The sequence below is a fragment of the Vigna unguiculata genome, chromosome 11 (assembly GCF_004118075.2).
Source record: "Vigna unguiculata cultivar IT97K-499-35 chromosome 11, ASM411807v1, whole genome shotgun sequence".
Taxonomy (NCBI): Eukaryota; Viridiplantae; Streptophyta; class Magnoliopsida; order Fabales; family Fabaceae; genus Vigna; species Vigna unguiculata.
The window spans coordinates 19,591,907-19,613,622 of NC_040289.1; the positions used below are offsets into that span (position 1 = coordinate 19,591,907).

A 21,716-nucleotide genomic window follows, 5' to 3' on the forward strand; every position below is an offset into this window, starting at 1 on the left:
AAAAATCAGAAAAGAAAATAATAAGTTTGTCAGATCGAGACCCTCTCCATGGTAATGGTCACCGAATCTTTGGATATAGACCCTTTCATCGAGATTGGTCTAATATTTTTTTCAAAAAGTCAGATTTCCAAAAAGAATGTGGATTTTCAGACCAGGGCCCTTTACATGGTAATGGTCACCGAATCCTATGAATAGACCTTCTCCACGGGATTGGTCTAATATATTTTTTTTTCTTTTTTTTTCCAAAAAGTAAAAAAAAATGGTGTGTCGGATGGATACCCTCTTCTTGGTAATGGTCACCTAGTTCTTTTCTTTTAGATACAGACCATTTCCTCTGTAATGGTCAAGTTTGTCTTCCAATTTGTCTTCTTTTGAAACCCGAACGAAATTAGTGTTTTTATCTTTACTTATCTTTTATTACGATAATATAAAAAAGTCAATTTTTCATATTATCTAGTAAAATCTAAGTAAAGACGGGCGGTTGTCAACACACAATTTCGTCCGGGTGAATAAATTTATTTCAAAAAAACAATAAAAATAAAAAAATGTGAAACAAAATTTTCTTCAAAGATTTTCAAACTTTCATTTAAAAAAAAAGAAAAAAAAGAGAGAGATGGAAAAAAGATAAAAAGGAAAAAAGAAGGAAGAAAGAAGGAAAAGCCCAATTTGTTATTAATTATCACACTCCTTTTTATGAGCCCAACAACTCAACATTATTTTCTACCCTTTGTTCCTAATAAAGAAATTAGTGATATAATTCTAATAATTAGAAACAATATCTCTTCAAATGGTAAAAATCAATATTACTAATACGGATTGATTTTGTGCTCTATTTTGTTAATGGTTAGAATCAATATTACAGATCTTGATTGATATTGTGCTCTGATTTGTTATGATTTGATTTCCAAAATGTGTTGTTATCATGACCAATTTCTTCCTTATATTGTTCATTACAATTAAGGCTAGGATTGCAATTTGTGACTATAAATAGGCAGTCTGTTCCATGAAAAGGGATCGAAAAAAAATATTCTCTACACTTCTCTAATTCTTCTCCATCACTACTCCCACTTACACACCTCCTTTTTTATCTCTCTTTCAAAACAAAAACAAAAACATATTGAAGGAGATAGAAAATCAAAAGAAAATATTTGCTACACTTCCTCTTTCTCTTCCATTACCACCCACACAAACACTCCTTTTTTTTTACCTTTGTTGGGAAAATGAGAGGATGAGATTGATATAAAAGAGAACATATATCGAAAATTTTGGAAGGTACGTCATTGCGAATTTTTAATTCTTTTGATTTATTTTCTTCATTTTTCATTATATATTTTTTAATCATAAACAAATATTTTTCTTCATTTCTTTTAGTGTCTGTCCAACCGCTCGTGCCGCGTGACACGAATTTTCAAATTTATTTTTCTAGGAAATATATCAAAAATAATATAAAGAACTAACTTGATTCTGCATTGCGAATGGAGATACGTAGGAGCGAGGATTAATCCTCGTTGGGCCAAAAAAACAAAAAAAAAAGTATTTTTGTTTCTTTTATAAATTCATTTATTATTATTTTTGCGTAAAATTAAATATTTTGAAAACCACATCCATTTGCATGTTTAATTAAAGGTACCGTCTTAGAATGAACGTTGTGAGGTGCTAATACCTTCTCCACGCACAACCGACTACCGGACCCAAAATCTGGTTTTTTGCAAACATTGTCTTATCTTGTTGGTTTTTTCATAGTTTTCCAAATCCAAACTTTTTTTTTTACAAATTTAGTTTTTGGTTCGTCATCCATCGCGATTTTGGTTGCAGCAATAATGAAGCAAACAAGATTTCTACATTAAACAATCGATTGAAAGGTTTAAACAATTGGCCAAGTGGTTGGAAAATAGAGTCAGTCAATTGGATAAAGAAATAGCTGATTTAAAAGTTGATTTTGAACATCTTAACATGATTTACAATAATTCAACTTGTTGCAGTGATAATCAGTTGATTGTAAAACCTTGTGAAAATTGCACCCTTTTGGAAACATGTGCAAGGTTCACAAGAAGAAAAGCAAACTTGGAGGTTATTCTTGGCTCTCAAAATTGTGTTTTTGGTAGGTCTGGAACAGGTTACAACTCTTTTAATAAAAAGAAAGTCAAGAAGTTTGCTCATTTCTTTTCCAATAATGCATCAAGTGATATTTCTTTGACAACTTGAAATTATTGTATGAGAAAAGGGCATATTTCTAAAATTTGCAAAGCTAGAAAATATGATGTACCTAAGGGCTTTATGAAATGGATCCTAAAAGGATTAAGAAAGGCTTAACCATGTTGGACCCAACCTATAAAAGGGTACCATGTAATGTATATTTGTTTTGCAGGTTATCAAAAGTGGAAAGAGAGACTTGTGGTACCTTGACCAACTTAGTGATAAAGGTTTTAAAGTTGTGTTTGAACCAAACCATTGCCATATCTATGATGGATCTGGTAGTATTGTATTGATAGGAAAAAGAGTCAACAATACATACTTGCTTGATTTGCATCATACATCATTCAACATATACATTGCTTGCTTAGAAAAAAAGTATTTTTCTAGGCTATGCTATACAAAGTCATGCATATAGAGTCTATAATAAGAGGTTAATGACTGTTGAAGTGTCCATGCATGTTGTATTTGATGAAATTAACCCAAAGTTGCAAGATCAAGTGTGAAAGAATGCAGATGAAGAAGATTTACTGCAGGAACAAATTTCTGCTACAGAAAAGCCCTCTACTGTAGGAAATCAATCGGCTGAAAAGGAAAAACAACCGACTGAAAAAGCTGCAGACAACAACTTGCCTAAGGATTGGATTCAGCCTAGAGGTTTATCAAAGGAGAACATCATAGGTGATATCAAATAGGGAGTATCTACTAGATGCTGAATTGTATTTTGTGAACATGTTGCTTTTGTATCTCAAATTGAAACAAAAAATGTGAATGATGCTTTAAATGATAGTAATTAGATTGTTGCTATGCAAGATGAACTCAATCAATTCACAAGAAATGATGTGTGGTTTCTAGTGCCTAAAACTAATGATATGAATATAATTGGAACTAAATGGGTTTTTAGAAACAAAATGGATGAAGATGGTAACATTGTAAGGAACAAAGCTAGACTAGTTGTTAAAGGGTATAACCAAGAAGAAGGCATTGACTTTGATGAAACATATGCCCATGTAGCTAGGCTAGAAGTTGTGAGATTACTCTAAGCATATGCTTGCATGTGTAACTTTAAATTACATCAAATGGATGTGAAAAGTGCATTCTTGAATGGTTTCCTAAATGAAGAAGTGTATGTATCACAACCTCCTGGCTTTGAGGATCATCTCTATCCTAACCATGTTTTCAAATTGAAGAAGGCTTTATATGGTTTGAAACAAGCACCACGACAGTGGTATGAAAGGCTAAGCAATTTTCTTTTATCAAAAGGTTATGCTAGAGGTGTAGTGGATAAAACACTCTTCATTAGAAAACATGAAAGTGAGGTTATACTTATTCAAGTGTATATTGATGATATCATCTTTGGTTCAAATAACAACACATTGTGTGAAGAGTTTGTTGCAACTATGCAGGGAGAATTTGAGATGTCCATAATGGGTGAGCTTACCTACTTTCTAGGGTTGCAAGTCAAACAACTCAAGCATGAAACATTTTTAAGTCAATCAAAATACTATTTTGACTTGTTGTAAAAGTTCAAAATGGAGGATTGCAAGGAAACTACCACTACAATTTCTATAAATTGCCTTATGGACGCAAATGAGGTTGGGTAACTAGTAGATTCAACCAAATATAGAGAGTTGATTGGATCTTTTCTTTATCTTACAACAAGTAGGCCAAATATCTAGTTTGGTGTATGCTTATATGCTAGGTTCCAAGCAAATCCAAAGGAATCACACTTTAAAGTTGCAAAATGGATTCTAAAGTACCTAAAAGGAACAACCAATGTTAGTTTATGGTATCCTTGTGATTCTAACATAACTCTTAGTGGCTTTTCAAATTCTGACTATGTAAGGTGATAATTGGACAACAAAAGCATAAGTGACACTTGCCATCTACTTGGCTCAAGTCTAATCTCATGGCATAGTAAAAAGCAACCATGTGTGGCACTCTCCACTACTGAAGCTGAGTATATTATTGTTGGACATGAAATTTGATATCGTTGTCGTTAGACGATCAAATTACCACTACTTAACCTTAGCAACTTCAGTATTGCCAAGTTAGTAGTGAACAAAATAGTTAAGGTTAAGATAACCCTGAGTCGTCTCACAACGATTACGGAATTGATCTCAAATATTTGATTCTAAAAAATGCAATTAAAACTAGCAACTATAAAAATAGGGGGTTTTGATATGCAAAGAAAATGACACGGAAGATTGTAAACACAGTAATAGTAAATAGTTCAATTCCACTGCTTTTTCTAAATAAGATTCTTCATTGGTTATCTAGAGATTATTGTTAAATTAATTATTGTTGTTGATTTACAAATCAATTAATGTAAAGACTCAATTCATTTGTTGGCATTCTCACTTTTAATCAAAGTACAGTCTCAATTAAAAGTGAGAATTGTTAGATTGTCCAGAGTAAATTCAATCAAAGTACAGTCTCAATTAATTTTACTATGCCTAATCATGTTTATTCCTTTGTTTCTTCACCAAATAGAAAACTTAATTGATCAAAGTAAAGTCTTGACTAATTTTAGTTAAAGTAATTACCTCTAATCAAAGTAAAGTCTCAATTATTGGCAAAAACTTATTTAATCAAATGAAAGTTTCTAAATAAAATCAAAGTAAAGTCTCAATTTAATTTAAAAACCTTTTAACTCATATGATTAGCATGCATGTAGATTTAAAATCATTATTTTCTATTCGATTAAGAAGTAAAGGACATAGATAAACAAAAACCACAACAATAATCAAAATAACAAACACATAAATTCATCTAACCTCAAAATCCAGTTAAGAAATTACAGTGGAATCAACCCTTAAAGCTTAGCCCTCCATGGTTTTGATGGACTACATGATAATATATGATGAAGGAAAGAAAATAAAAGAAAAGAGAGAATGAGAGATGTGATGGATGACAGTGTCTGCAAAAACCAGAGAGTTCTAAGTGTCTAAGTTGTCAGTTGTCCCCTTCTGCTCCCTTAAGTCTCTTTATATAGGCTTCAACTGGACTTTGGGCTTTATCTGTTGGTTACTAAAATCTTTTATTTTTATTTAATTAATTAGCAACTTAATTCCTGTCCAATTTCCAATTCTGCCCCTCTTATTTAACCAGTTTTGCAGTTTTGACCAATTGACCAGTGTTGACCAGTGTTGACCAGTTGACCAGTTTAACTGTCCAATAATAGCCTGACACGTGGCGCAGAGTGCACTTTCTCTCTCCAGACTAGGGTTTGCTGCGTTTAGGGTTTCATGGACTCCTTTGGCTGCGCGAACAGGTGCTGCTCCGGCGGGGTCTTCTTTTCCGACGAGGTGAAGTGCAGAACCTGGTGCGTTTCATCTTCGTAGTGGTGGCTATGGCTTCCGCTGCTGTTCTAGCTCGTAGGTGCGATGGAGGATGGTTGCGCGCTTGTTGCTGCTGCGCGGTGGCTGACGTAGATGGCGTCAATGGTTGGAGATGAAGGTTGAAGATGGTGTGGGATGCAGCATTTTCCGGTGTCAAGGATGCTTCAGGCACGGTGGTGATAGAATCTGGGTTGCAAAAATGGTTCTGTTCTCGCTCACGGCTGTGCGAAGAAGATGATGGAGAGAAAATAGAGGTGTTGCGCGTGAAGTGTGGTGGTCAGAGGCGCGCTGCAGTTGCGGACGGAGATGGTGGCTCACGGTGGCGCGGCTGACAGCGAGGTCTGTGAATTGCGGTCAGCGGTTGCCATGGTGATGGTAGGAGAGGAGGAAAATTAGGGTTAGGGTTTCATGTGTGAGATGAAGGAGATGATGACATGGTAAGATCTGATTGGTCAATTTGGTGAGTGGAGGATTATGACACGTGGCTTGTTCTAGTTGGCTAATTTTAAAAGGTGGGGATTACCACATGGCATGATCTGGTTGAGTGGAGTTTAAGTGGTAGGAGGGGTGCAACTTAGTGAAAACTAGGGGGTGCAGAACAGGTTTTTGGTGGTCCACTTTAGAAGAAGTGTGCAAATAAAATCTGGGGGTGCATTTAGCTCCTGATTTATTCTTTTCCAGAATTTCTTGATTTTGGACTTATTTTGTAACTTTGAATATTTCAAATCCACACTATTAATGACCAAAAATAAATTCCAGCTGCATTAATAAACGTTAGAATATCCAATAATATTTTATGCAACTAAAATCAATTTTTACGCCATTATTACCAAACTTACTCAATAAATCCAATAATCACAAATTTAAGCACAGAAAATTCAATTAAATCCCCAAATTTAAATATTAAATGAGGGCAAAAATTTGAACTCATCAACATGGTTGTGCACAAATCATATGGTTGAAGCATAAACTTTTGGACTATGGTGTAAAGCTGACTAAGATACCCTTGTATTGTGATAATACTAGTGCCATCAACTTAACCAAGAATCCAATACAACATTCTAAAATCAAGCATATAGAGATTAAGAATCATTTTATTCGTGATCATGTTCAAAATGGAGATTGTGAAATTCAATTTCTTAAAACTGAAAATCAATTGGCTGATTTGTTTACAAAATCATAAGCTAGAGATAGATTTAACTAGCTAAGAACTGAACTAGGCATATTAGACATGAAGAATGTGGTCTAATGTGTTTTTAGCATGTTAATCATATGTATTCATGCATTGGTTTCATAAAAAAAGCTATTGTATGCAAAAATTGAAAATTGTCATATTTAGTCTGTTGATTTTTAATTTCAATATGTTGATTTCACTTAAATTTGCTTCCATTTACAAAAAATTCTAATCTATCATATCTTTCACTCTGTTGATTATGCATTTCAATGTGTTAATTTCACTTAAGTTGCCACTGAATGATGAAAATTCGATCTGCTGTGAATTTTAATCTACTAATTTCATAATTCAATATATGTTGATTTCATTAAAACTAAATCTGGAAGAATGAAGTTCAATTATACGATTTTCAATCGATTAATTTTCGAATTCAGTTTGTTGATTCCACTTAACTAGATTCTGGTTTTAATTTATTATCCTCTGATGTTATTTTAATCGATTGAATTATAAATTCAACTTGTTGATTTTACTTAAACTACACATTTACTAACGAATTGAATTGCAAAGTTGACCCAGTCAAAGAACATGGACCTTATTGTCAGGTATTATCTACTCTTAACAGTTATTTCATCAGCCATGTGTTGCTTTTACTTATTTGTTTGACCAAAAAGCATGTGTAGTGTGTAATTCCAATGTGCATGCAGCTCACATGATCTGAACTGATTGATTCACTTATAAAAACTCATTGGAAACATCATGAATGTGTGAGATACTATAATCAACTGCATTAATCTGGCTTGGATAACCTAAAACGAATTAATTTGGTAAATCTGCAACATTTAATCATCTGTTTCTGAAAATCAACCTGTTCAATTATAAATACTACACTTGAATTGTTGCATTTAGATCATATATCTCTTAGAAACAGCCATACCCACACTTATCATGTCTTGTCGTCAACAAAAGGCCATCCAATTTGATGATGAACACTCCACTCTTCCTACCCCAAGGTCTCCAAACCAAGAAAATCATGGGAGAATTGAGGCATGTTTCGAAAATCTTAAGGATAACATCCAAGTGTTCCTCATTGAGATGAACATGAAGCAAATCAACATTTCAAAGGTGCTAAGGTTTTCGTGGCTGAGGGCTGAAGGCTTTAAGGTCCTATTTCAACAACTAAAGCATCAAAGGTTGAAGTATTTCCTTGAAATTTCAGGAAAAATCTATCCAGACTTGGTGAAGGTGTTTTTCACCAACTTGGTGTTTAAAAATGACATGGTGTTGTCAAGTATCAAGGGTGTCCGAATGGAAATAAACAAGAAAGCTTGGAAAGACATGGTTGGACTCAAACCAAGGGGTGTGCAAGTGAGAAAAGGTGAAACTAAGGTTGTTCAAGAATTCAACAAGCTCCAATACTATGGCCACTGCTTGAGGAATCATGCTGCTGAGATCAAACAATTTCATGTTAGTGGACTGAAGGTAGATCAAAGGCTTCTTGCTATGATTGTCACAAAACTCATAGTCCCACGTGGGAGCAACCACTCAACCTTAAATGAGGGAGATTTTATCTTAATGTACTGCATCCAACACAATATTCAAATGCATTGGATATTTGTGTTTCGTGATCATATGCTCAAGGTCAAGAGGCTCACAAATTTTCGGCTACCTTATCTTGCTTTGGTGTCCAAATTCATAGAATATTTTGGGATTGATGTGGATGATGAGCTGAAAGAGTCAAGTGGACAAAATAGGCTTTCTCAATGTGGTAAATGGATGGACAATTGTTGGTGTTGTAGTTGGTGATACACGTGACCATGAAACTGGTCCAACTGGTGCAAATCAAGAGGAAGAACCTACTGTTGGACCCATGGACCTTATTCCCTATAACCCTCCAAAGGATAGAGGCCCTATGTACTCACATTTTTGGAGGATAGTGCTGAATCAACTTCATGAACTCAATATGTCCCAACATGCACATCATGACTATTGCAATGAGAGATTCAATGCATTAAATGGCCAAATCCATGATATCCATGATCTGCTAACTTCATTCAAGACTAGAAATGATCCTTAGGATGACTGAGTGTGTTGGCTTTTAGGATCATGCATTGCATCCATGTGTTTGTAATTTTTCAGTTTAAGTTATGTCAGTTTCAGTTGGTTGTTTTTATTTTCAGTTGGTTGTTTTTATTTTCAGTCGGTTGAATGTATCAGCTTTATGCCTGTTTCTCTATTTTTAGTTCTTGTTGGTTGTATCATGATCCATTATCAATGAAATATTATGCATTATTTTCTTTCTTAATGCATTCGTTCTATTTGATGAATCCAAAGGGGGAGAAAAATTGAAAATTGATCAAATTGGACTAAAGTGGAAGCATTAAAAGTGGAATTAATAAGAAATCTGAAATTGAACCCATATTATTGATAGAGGGAGAATTTGCATCTGTGTGTTCTTGTTAGCTTGCGTGAGTGGAATTAATAATCAAATCTAAAATTGAACCCATATTATTGATAGGGGGAGCATTTACATATGTGTGTGCCTGTTAGCTTGTGTGTACTACTCTTGGAAATGATTTTGAGGTTCACAACTTCAAGCTTGTATGTCACTTCATCAACTCAATGGTATCCAACCAATGGAAGTAATTTGCAATGGAAGATAAAGGTTGGCTTCATCAAATCAGGGGGAGAATGTTGACATTTGAAGCCCAGGTGGTGTGTCTCATGCAGATTTGATGAAGCTTTGTTGAACTACTTGGAACAATTGCTTTGGAATCATGCCTATAATGATGAAGTTATGGAGATTTGATGGTATTCATGTTGAACAAGCCTTGGACACGTGCCCTCCACATGGATAAATCATTATAAGAAAATACTTGGTGTTTGTAATCCACTTTGTAGACCTTGTTGCATTAGTTAGATGTATTGGTCTTTATTGTGTTTTTTAGTCTGTTGAAATACTTTTCAATAGGTTAAAATATGTCTTTTAATCTGTTAAATGGGTTTTCAACAGGTTAAAAGGTTAGTTGCAGTAGTCTTTGACTATGACTTATTTAATCAGTTGATTTATTTTTTAATTGATTGATTTCACTTAAGTCAAGTGAAATCAACCGATTGATTTGGATATCAAGCTGTTGAATTTCATAACAGTTTGACTATAAATGTTCTGATTTTCAAAAGAGAGGTAACAAGACCATTTTTTATCACAAAACTGTTCTGGAAAATGTGTGGATTCTCTCTCTTTCGTGATCATTCAGACTACAACTGTTGAAGATTGATCTTGGATCAATTCTTGGTGCTTTTGGCTTGTGTTTGAAGCTTGGAGAAGGTGTTTGTGGTAGGCAGGGTTGTGCTACCACTAAGGTTTGATCTTTCTCAAGCTTTGTGTTTGTGCCTTGTGGTTTTCTAGGTCTGCAAGAGGTGTCTTGCTGTGTTGGTGTGATTCTTGTGTGATTCAAGAGTCTTTGGTATGTGTTTTGCTTATTTTGAAAGTGTAAGAGTGTAAACTTTGTAACTCTTTTGAAATAATGCTCCAAAATCATGTGCCCCAATATTTTCTCTAACTCTTCTCTCTTGCATTATCATTTAAAGATTAAAGAACTTGAACTTAAATCATCTTTTTCATATTCTTGAGTGTTTTGGTAGCATCTACAGGATAGAGCATGTGTGCATAATCAATTAGAACCTGTCTTGTTTGTTCTTGTGCATTGTTCTTGGTTCAAATCTCAAATCTGCATTTTTGCATTTTTTCCAGTATTTCAGTCGACTGTTTTTCTGATTCAATCGGTTGATTATACCAGTATAGAATCTATTTAGTAAAATCAATCGACTAACTCTGTTTTTGACCGATTGAAAGTATATTGTCTATTGATTTTTGCATCCTAACTTGGTGATTGAATTGATTCAATTAAACATAGTTTTTAGCCTTTAAAGATAACCTAAATTTTTAACTAGCCAAATAAACTCCCCCTTCTTGGCAGTTCAACCATTTTAAAACTAACAACACTTACACACACATCCCCCCTCCCCTTTCCCCCCACTCCCCCTCTCCACACACACACACACCCCACATGCCACACACCCACCCACCCATCCACCCACACCCGCTCACACCCACCCACCCACCCACCCACCCACACCTAACCACACATCCACCCACCCATACCCCAACACACTCCTACCAACCCCGCACCCCACCACACCATACACACACACACGCGCGCACACACACGTAGACACACACACGTAGACACACACACACATTCACACACACGCACACACTCACTCACCCACATGCATACACATAGACACACTCACACACACACATACTCCTAGACACACAAACATGCTCGTTTAATGGAGTTTCAAACATCTAATGCTAACACTATCATTATCATAATGGGAAAAGAAAACATTGAATGTCATAAACTGGTCCAAATAACTTCATAAATAAGTTCTTACAAATATTTGTAGACATATCTACATTTAGTGCATATCTCATTAACATTTTATCAGTCATCGAGCTTCCAACGTGGACATGGTTACATAGTTGGTTGTGCTTGTGTGTTTCTGATTTGGGTATAAATCTTCTTCATGTGAAACATCTTTCGTAATAAAACCATGTAGTTTAGGCTCAATCAATTCCATGTGACTTTCCAACATTAGAATTACAGAAGTCATTGTGGGCCTATCTTCTGGGTTTTGTTGCACACATAAAAGACAAATATGGAGGCAACGTAGTACCTCTGATTCAATGCATGATTCTTTTATCTTTGAATCAACTAACTCTAGTGCCCTACCCTTTTTCCATATTCTTTGTGCCTGTAACATAATAATAATAATAACAATAAAAAAGAAAAAAAATAATTATTGGTACATATTAATAAGATATACGAAAATTGAAACAGTTGAAGCTCTTACGTGATCAACAAGGTTAAGATTCTTATCTGTACTATAAAGTCTTCTATTTTTCTTGCCACATATAATTTCCAACATTAGAATGCCAAAGCTAAAAACATCAGATTTCACAGAGAAGAAACCATCAACAGCATACTCCGGTGCCATGTACCCACTACAAATATAAATTATATGAGGAATTTTCACAAAAAATTTCCAAAAAATAAAAATATAGTCAGTCAAAAACAAACTCACTAGGTTCCAACTATCCTACTTGTGTTTCCTTCAATCTGGTCGCGTCCAAATATTCTAGCCAATCCAAAATCTGAGATTTTTGGGCATAAATTTTCATCAAGAAGAACATTACTTGCTTTGAGATCTCTATGGATAATCCTCAAGCGCGAATCTTGATGAAGATACATAAGCCCTCTTGCAACTCCACAGATTATTTGGAAGCGTTGAGCCCACTGCAAATTACTTTTTCTGTCATCTGTTTTATTCAAGCAAAAAAGTTATTAAACATGGAATCTTCAATGTCAGTAATATGATTATATCGTTGACAACCTAATCTATGCTTTGTTGATTACCCATACCAAATATGAAATAGTCTAGACTGCCATTTGCCATGTATTCATAAACAAGCATTTTTTCTTGTCCTTCAATGCAACAACCAAGAAGTTTAACAAGATTTCGATGCTGGAGTTTTGCAATCAATTTGACTTCATTTATGAACTCTGTCACTCCTTGCCACGAGGTCCTAGATAGAGTCTTTACAGCAATCTCTTGCCCATCCACTAATATTCCCTACACATGCACCATTACGATGAGTTGATCTTATTCATTAATATTTATGTTCCTTTTATCCCATTACAGGCTCAAAACTATTACCTTGTATACAAGTCCAAAACCACCTTCACCAATCTTATTTGCATTGAAAAAGTTGTCAGTGGCAGTTGCAATGGTGAATAGATCAAACATTTGGACATCCAAATTATCTTCACATTGTTCTATCAATGATTGCTCTAAAAACCAATGAATGCCTTTAGAGTAATGTTATAAAATATGAGGAGCAAATCAAACATACCTAGAATAGAAAAAGTACATTTTACTCAGCTAATTATTAAAAATACATTTAGCTTTCCAAATAATCCAATAATTTAACAAGTTGAGTTGTGGGTTTAGTATCCTAATAATTATATACAGTTGATCAACACCACTCAAATTACGGAATGAATTTTTTATACTCAACTTAACTATTATTATAATATGAAACATATAGGAAGACATTCCTTCAACTTAGTGATATATGCATGAATTCAACTTTGTTTTCTGTCATATCTTGCTATGTACACTATAAGAAAATGGAAGTTTGCAGTTTGCATCATAAGAAAAAGGGAAGTTTAATGTCGATCAAAAACTTGATGCTAATAAGGAAACATTGATGTTAACTAGTTAATAGCATCAATTTTTTTTTACACATGTATAGTATTCTGTAAAACTATGAACTTTAATTATATACCATTAACATTGACTTTTAAATTATGACCATTAGACTAAGATGGTATGCCATGGACATTTTCAAGGATGTACCATTTAATTTGAAGTGATGTTGCCAAAATTGGCTAGTGAACACCTTGTCCCAGTCGGATACAATTGTTTTGGGAAAACCATGAAGTTTCGCAACCAAATTAATGAATATTTCTGGAACTTTTCCATAATAACATTATACTTTGGGTCTTCTTTAAGGGCATGTTTTAATATAGGTAGAAGGTGCAACTTTGGTTTAGACCAAGCTATTTGGAATGACCTGGAAAAGGAATCGGCATCAAAATTTTCTTTTCCGGGTTTATACTCTATAGTGAAATCACAGCCTAAGAGTTTATGCAACAAATTTTTGTTGTTTCGGTGTCTAAATAACTTGATTAGTCAGAGATTTGATTCTTCTACTTTATAATCACAAACTTGTGCCTAAGGAGGTAGCGTTGGAATTTCGCAATGGGCTATATGGATTGTGTAGAATTAATGTGTATAAGCAGATTGTCGTTGCATCTTAGGGGATAATTTCTTTAAGAAGAAAGCAATTGGATGGTGATCTTGGCTTAGTATTGCTCCAATTCCTAACTCGGAGGCATCCGTTTCCAAAATGAAGGGTTTAGCAAAGTTTGGCAAAGCTAAAACAGGGATAATAGTGATGGATCATTTTAGGTGGTAAAAATTTGCAATTGTAGGAGCATCCCACTTAAAAGAGTTTTTCTTTAAGAGGTTAGTTAAAGAGGCAACGATGGAAGTATACCCTTTTACAAATTATCTATAATATCCAGTCAATCCCAAAAATCCTCTCAAGTGCTTCAAAGAACCAGTCCAAAAGTGTTTGCGCTTTCAACTTGCCCATGGCTACACCTTGACTAGAAATTGTGTGGCCGAAATATTCAACTTGTTGTAGCCCAAAAGAGCATTTAGACACAAAGATTTGATATTGCTTTAGTAATTGGAGAACAAATTCTAAATGGCTTAAATGCTCTCTCCATGTTAGACTATATACGAGGATCTCATAAAAAAGCACCAAAACACATTTCCTTAAAATATCATGCAATACTTCATTTCATTAAATAAATTGTGTAGGTATAATTAGTAATTTTCTTGGACTTGTATTTTATCCCACTTTTAAGTTCTATTTTCATTTCTTGTATTTTTTGGGCCACGAAGCATGTTCCCAGTAGTCCAATTTCAAGCCAACACCAAGTGGCAACATCAGCGTCTCTAACTTCTACCAACGTGCATCATCTGTAGCGTTCAGATATGGGCCTAGATTCAACACGCAGCTGATCATGAATGTTTCCAACAGCATCAACGCATGCTTTCTGTTGGGCCTACAACATGCAACCCAATTACTTGCACCATATTTCTTTTGGCAATCAGCTCCTTTCTTCATATTTGGCCTACTTGTAAAGAGCAACCCTAGTCTTCTTTTACTCCACACGTACATCAACCAGTAGCACCTATTTCTCTTCACGTGTGTCCATTTATCTGTTTATTTTAAGAAACCCATCTCCTCATTCAACAACTAGGGTTCTTTGGCGCAGCCAGCCTTCTATCTTTAGGGCTCCTTTACCTAGGCATTTCATTATTTTTCTTTGCTGGTAGGGCTTCTTCCTTATGAGAGGGTCACCGTCCTTTGTGACCATTAGAGTTAGCTTTCCTTTGATTAAGCTTGTTAGTTCTTTTCCACTTCACGGTTGCCTATTTTCATCTTATAAATACTGATCATTTGTATAAACCATTTTTGATTAATGAGAGTGATTATTATCCTATTTCTCAAAGCTCACCTTCATCTTTTAGTTAGAGAGACTTCCTTGGTGGAACGAAATTGAGTTCCACCGAACATTTCAGCTTTCGCTGCGAGTTCATCGATTCCCACTGAAGGATCGATGATTGGAGACTTCACATAGGATTTTTGCCGTTCAGAACACGAGTCTAATGAAAATTCAGGAGCTTCCACTCATCAGTAACTTCCAACTCTTTGATCAGTATTTCAGCTACTAAACCCTTGTCATTTCCAACTACAACTTGAAAATTTGGTACAGGTTCTATCGGTAATTTGAGACAATGGGTAATCTATGGTTGTACGAAATTATTAGAATTGGCCCACGTCCATTTAATTTGTTGAACTGTTAGAAGACTCATATGCCCCTTGTATATTTTGTGCTCTTACACAATGTTGGCATAATTTCCAAAAATATTTGTTTGATCCAATGTCTTAGGGTACTTTTCATAACTCAATTTGTAGCGTAAGAAGTGAGAGGTTACTAGAACCGTCAAGGTGGGTCAGAACCGTGGGTCAACCCAGCTCACCACAGATTCAGACCGAGTTGGGTTGAAATATTTTTACAAATTTTAGTACGGGTCAATTTTTGATTCGGCCCACCAAGAACCCGGTTCACCCAGGTTGAACCTGTGGTGGATCGGATTGGCCTACCAACCCACATGGTGACACACATTATGTTGGACTTTGCAATGTTGGGCTATTTTTTTAACCAAACACATTGGTGGGTTGGCAAATGGAAACATAGCTTCAACTAATAAAAGTATAATTATTTGAAAAAAGTATAATTAGTTTGCTGAAAAAAGTATTGCACCTAATAAAAGATTGGGTAAATCACAAGAATGCTTTGATCTTAGATAGTAATTTGTATTTTTATTTATTTATTTTGGTTTGTATTGGAGTTTAACATCATTTTGGATTATATTGAGATTGTATTCAAGTTTATTAAATTTTAATCCGAAATATAATTTCTGACTTAAGAAAAAAAATTATATTTTTTTAATTAAGTAGGCTAGTGAGCCAACCCGTTTAACACACTAACCCGTGGTGGGCTAGGCCGGGTTCGAATTTTTTCAGCTCGCTAATAAGTGAGCTGGGTTGGGTTGGCCCGCTAAGTGACCAAGGTCAACCCGTGGTGGGCCGGGCCGAGCGGCTCATTTTGACAGCTCTAGAGGTTACATAATATAAATTTGTTAATCCAATCATTATAACATTTACATAACTAGATACGGCAAATAAACCTGCTCCCGTGGGTATTACCTGAACCCGTCCCCGTTTTGACGGTGAATCCCCGCATTGACTAGGTATGGGTGTGGGAAATCTCCAACGTTTTCAATTTGGTATGGGGATGGCTACGGGGATGTACATATCCCCACCATAATACCTGTCCCCGCCATATCTCCGTCATCGTTTAAATTATTAAAATATTCACAATTAATTAAGTAACCCTACACACACATATATATATATATATATATATATATATATATATATATATATTCAATCTTTTTATTTCTTCTAATTATTTGGTTTGTTATGAAACTCATTCACATCTCCAAGATATTTTTCATCTTATCATAACATTTATGTAATTATGTTAAAATGATGTATGTCAATTAGAATTTTATGTCTCATATTTGAATATTTCTATTATTTTTTAATATTTTTATTTATTATATATTTTCCTTTCACATGAGTATGTTTAATACTCTCAATTTAAGTGTTTAATAGCATAAACCTTTCATTTACTAGGTAATATAAAAAAATTACTTATTTTTATTAATTTTTGTTTCATTTGAATAACTCTCTTGTTTCGCTAAAACAATTATTTCTCAACCATTGAGTATGTATGTTGATATTTGAAAAGTATTCTTAGATGTCTAAGATATTTTTCATCTTATCATACACTTAACTATACATTTGTTTTCCTTTGTGCGATTTCTTTCAATAGTTTCTCAAATTGTTTCTAAGACACACATTTGTTAATTTTTTAATATTTTTATTTAATATTTATTTTCATCATGTAGAATATTATTTCAGTATATTTTATCTAATTATTTTTTATTTTCTGACTCATTATATCAATCATACTGTAATTTTTTCACTATAATTGTATAAATAACTTTTATTTACTACAATATCAAAATTTAATGTAATTGCTATGAATATTTTTTATAACCATCCAACATATATTAGAATTCAAAAGATACAATATCTATGTCAAAATTTTATTATTATGTTTATTATTTGTTATTTACGTCATTTTGATTAATTGATGCATTATCATTTTTATTAGTGTATAGAAAAAGAGATTCATTAGAATTTAAAAAATTGAAGTAAACAAACATTTAAAATATATTTTAATTTGAATATTTGTTTTCCATTAAATTTTTTTATTTATTTTTTTAAATTTTATCAACTAGGTTTCATTAATGTTTGCAGTTTGCAAATTTAATAAATGTTTTGGTTCTACGGGGATGGGTATGGGATAACGAAACCCGTTCCTACCTCGCTCCATTGTCATCCCTAACATCAATAGTAGCTTTGGTTTCAATTTGGAAATGATAATATTGTTCCATTAAAAACATGGAATTGAATTAAATAAAAAAAACATATATATGAACTGAATTAAATACAAAACAATGAGACTTGATACTGATACATAACACTAATAACACTAATATTTACATGTAACATTGTCACTACCATTATCACAGACCTTAAAATAGACAAAAAAATATTTTAAAAAACTAAAAAAAAAAGTTACAAATTGAAACACAACATATTTTGGTGTCATATATCGTGGTACATTATCAAGAAAATCAAACCTAATTAAATCAATTTTTTAAAAATTAAGACTTAATTGGAGAAAAAACCTATTTAAAATTTTTCAATCAAAATTACGAATAAATAATTAATTAAGCCTAATCATACTTTGCTAAACATTATTCTAAATACTTATATCTATACCAACTCTACAAAGCTATATATAGCAACTCTACAAAGCTATGTATTCAAAAGTGATGTAATCCAACGATCATATTTAGAAAAGAGTATGGTTTATCTGCTGCTGGAATATGTTGGAATAAACATGCTGAGTCTCTGTTGTATTGTTAACACGGTACCGTTTTGTTGTTTTTCAACTTAATAAAATGTTTTTCTTTTTAGCATGCATATAAACGACATAGTCTATTCTTCCAGTACTTTATTTTCAGTCTCTTTTGTCTCCATTACTACTCTTGTAATATTATATATATATATATATATATATATATATATATATATATATATATTAAAACTAATTTATAGAATAAATATAATTTTGTTTTATCATTATGTAATAAAATCGATAAAACTTAAAATTAGGTTTCAATTACTAAATTAGATTTAAATTATTAATTTAAAATATATAAAAAATAATTTATCATTTATTTAATTAATAATATTATATCTAAAAACATATTTACATAACTAATTGTGTTTTTACTATTACATTAAAAAATTAAAGTGATTAAAATTTGATGTGTTAATAGGTCAGTCTTTCGGCCTAACCATTTCACAAAGTAATTAATAATTCAAAAAATGCAACATTTATTTCTTTCAAAAACCATTATTCACACTTTCTCTGATTTTAAAATAAATATTTTTTATAAATTTAAGATTTTTTATTAAAACAACAATTACATTTATTTTAATTATTACAAAAAGTTTAATAAGTTTTACATTTATTTAAAAATAATATATTAAATAATAAGTACTAAAATTCAAACGTCAAGTTTTAAAACAAAAATTAAAAATATCTAAAAAGCAATTATATGTTCACTTAATTATAAATCCTCTAATAAAAGAAAAAAAAAACTATATTTTAAAAAATTGTTATTTTAATTAAAATAACAAATATTTATAACATGTATGATTACATTTATTACAATTTAAGTATAAAAATAAATAAAATAAGAATTATGTGTTTGATTTTATCAATAAGACTAAAATGACTATTTTTATCATAAAATTAAAAAGTATATACTATTGAAAGGATACAAAAGTATTATGTTAATATTTATAAAATAAATTTTAAGAATTAATTATAATAAATCAATTTAATATGTAATAGTTAAAAACATTAGTTAATCGATTAAACTTTACATCATTAAAATATATATTAACTTAAAAATATATAATAAAAAATAAAAATTCAAATATAAATAAGTAAAAACTAGCCGCTAATAATTGATTGAGATTTTGAGCCCATCTACTTTTAGAAGGATTAAAACTATGTGGTTTGAATGGGTAGTTAAAAGATTTTATTAAGTTGAAAAAACAGCAAAACAGGACTGTTTTAATAACAGTAAAAACAGCATGTATATTACAGCAGAGAAACCGTACTCTTTAGATAATTGCAGTCATGTATTCGGTAAAAATGTGAATAAACAATTATTTACCAGTACTGTTCCTCCGGAATCTGTAGATATAACAAGCACTCAGCAAAAGAACACCACAAATTGCTGCAACGATGGAAGCAACTACTGCTGCCGTGTTTCTCTTGTGCCTATAAACAGGTTCTGAAGGTTGAAACGGATGAAGGATAAAGTTAAGATTCATTTGAGACCTTTCAAAGTTGTAATTTAAATGAAAAGATAAAACTTAGGTTGAACATGAGCTTACCTAACTCTGAAGCAGGCATCCTGATATATAGATCTTGTCCTTCACTTTCATATTGTTTAATATCAATGAGATCCCCAAACCACATGACACATCCACTACCTCCATTTCTTATGTCTGAATTAGTATAGGCCATGCAAGAACAATTACTCAAACACTGCACTCTGCATTCCTCTAGATCAATACTCTCATCCAACCAAGTATATGTAGTATCTGGAATTTTTAGCCTTTCAAATTTGTTAAACCCATCTTCGTCTTTACCTTTGCAACTCAACGGTTCATTACGGATACATCCTCCACGCCAATCAGACGAGTTCCATTTTTGCGGCGCCTTTGGTTTAAAACCTTTCAAACATTGACAGGCTTGTGTTTGGGTACTCACGCAGTTCCCGTTGGGTCCACAGAGGCCATATGTGTCACAAAACTCACTCGGGAAATATCTAAACGTGCTCCAATTTTGATCATCCTCAGCCCACACATAGCGATACAATTTACCTGTTTCGTTAATCACACTAAATGTGATGACTGCACTATTTGCAAGGCTATATGTGTAGTAAGTCTCATTCATATTGCTGACAATATTGATATAAAAAATGGTGTTGTTATATACACTTGGTGATCCTGTAAAACGTAGGCCATTCCAAGGTCCAAACCTGAACCACTTTTGTGTTCCCTTCATTATATAAAATTCAGGATAGTTGTAGAGTTTTAAAACCCGAGAAAAGTCTCCTGGAGATGGATCATCTGGACTCTTCCAACAAGTATATTTCCATTCGAAACCTTTTCGGAGGTCCCATCCATACTTCATCCCAGCCAATTGTGTATCAGATGGATAGTCAAAGCTCTGCCATAAATACTCTTTGTTTGTTTCTCCCTTATCTCTTATCATAAGATTGCCACTTTCCAAGAGTTCTGCCACCGGATTCTGTGCTTGTTTGTGAGAGTTAGTACACCAAACAAGAGACCCATTTTGGGTGAGAAGAAGATTGCCAGTGGTGTTGAGTGTTAAGATACCCGAGAAATCATTGATGGGGTTGGCCCTATTAGCAACCCAAAGGATTTTCTTCACTGGGATATTCTTGTACCAAAGGCCCAGGTAACGTTTCTGGGAATTGCCTGGGCTGAAAAACCCAAGTTCATATCTTCCACCATTTGATACTAAAGTCTCCCCATCTCTCATGATTTGGGACACTTGGATAGAACTAATTGCTGTGGAAGCTTTGAGAGAAGGGACAAGTGTGCATGCAACAATAAGTATGAAAAGACGAATGTCCATTGTTTGTGGAATGAGCTGAGTGTGAATTGAGCTTAGTGTATCTTAAACTACAAAATGGGAAATTCAGGATAAGATGAGTGTGGCTGAAATATGTATGTGCTTTGGTTCTTTATTCTAACTCGATCTCTTTCGAGAGCTTGAGATATACGTTGGTTCTTCTTTCTATCTTGACTTCTAAGTCAAGCACAAATTCCATTTATTTTAGACAAATTCCATTGACTTGTAATTTATATTTATTCTTTATTTAAATTGAAAATCTTAAATACCAGTTACACTCAAATGATGGAGACCATGTGATTGTCTTGATTACTTGATATTTTATTTTTTCTTGTGCGTGTCGAATTTTGTTCCACATTAATTCAGAAATTTTGTTCTATTTATTTCTTTGGGGCCCTTTTAAAAGAAAAAAAAAGGGTTTCAGTGACGTGGATATAATAAGAATGAAGATTAGGTATGACTATCCTGCAACGACTCAATTACTCTGTGTGGTTAGTCATTCACCCTAACGTACGTCACCTAGTTCTTGCCAACGAAGTGGCTTTCAGTTTTTCCTATAGTTTGTGGTGATAGCTTCAACCTTCACGCCTCGCCTCCACTACACCTCCCTCTCCATGCCTCCGTGCGTCTCCGCTCCTTCATGCATATCCGTTGTTGAATATTGGAAGCTACTAGAAAAGGCTGAAAAAGTCGTTGCCGCCGGCATGGAATGGGTTGCCGGTATTGAGTTGAATGGCGGACCCCACAATATAGTTACATATCATGCACTTAGGAACCGCTCATGAGTTTTGGAGGCTTAAACTTAAAAAAATAAGGTCTTTTACTTAAAATTTATTTTTTTTTACTTTTTGTTTTTTA

At 33.3% G+C, this 21,716-nt stretch overlaps 1 protein-coding gene across 1 annotated transcript; it reads right to left on the minus strand.

The window, feature by feature from the left end:
* Positions 1-11,148: 11,148 nt before the first annotated feature.
* LOC114169179 (G-type lectin S-receptor-like serine/threonine-protein kinase At4g27290) lies at positions 11,149-20,923 on the minus strand. The gene is made up of 7 exons (XM_028054217.1): positions 19,589-20,923; positions 19,366-19,485; positions 12,490-12,623; positions 12,195-12,405; positions 11,857-12,091; positions 11,626-11,776; positions 11,149-11,526 (listed from the first exon to the last, which is right to left on the minus strand). Exons 1-7 carry the CDS (start codon positions 20,859-20,861, stop codon positions 11,221-11,223), a joined length of 2,430 nt encoding a protein of 809 aa, XP_027910018.1. The 5' UTR covers positions 20,862-20,923; the 3' UTR covers positions 11,149-11,220.
* Between the last annotated feature and the right edge of the window lie 793 nt (positions 20,924-21,716).

Excerpts from the sequence above, each read along its gene's own strand:
- LOC114169179 (XM_028054217.1), bottom strand. The coding sequence starts at position 20,861 with ATGGACATTCGTCTTTTCATACTTATTGTTGCATGCACACTTGTCCCT. Across the intron at positions 12,092-12,194 it reads TCTAGACTATTTCATATTTG|ATGACAGAAAAAGTAATTTG; the intron begins GTATGGGTAATC and ends TGAATAAAACAG. Across the intron at positions 11,777-11,856 it reads AGTAGGATAGTTGGAACCTA|TGGGTACATGGCACCGGAGT; the intron begins GTGAGTTTGTTT and ends TTATATTTGTAG.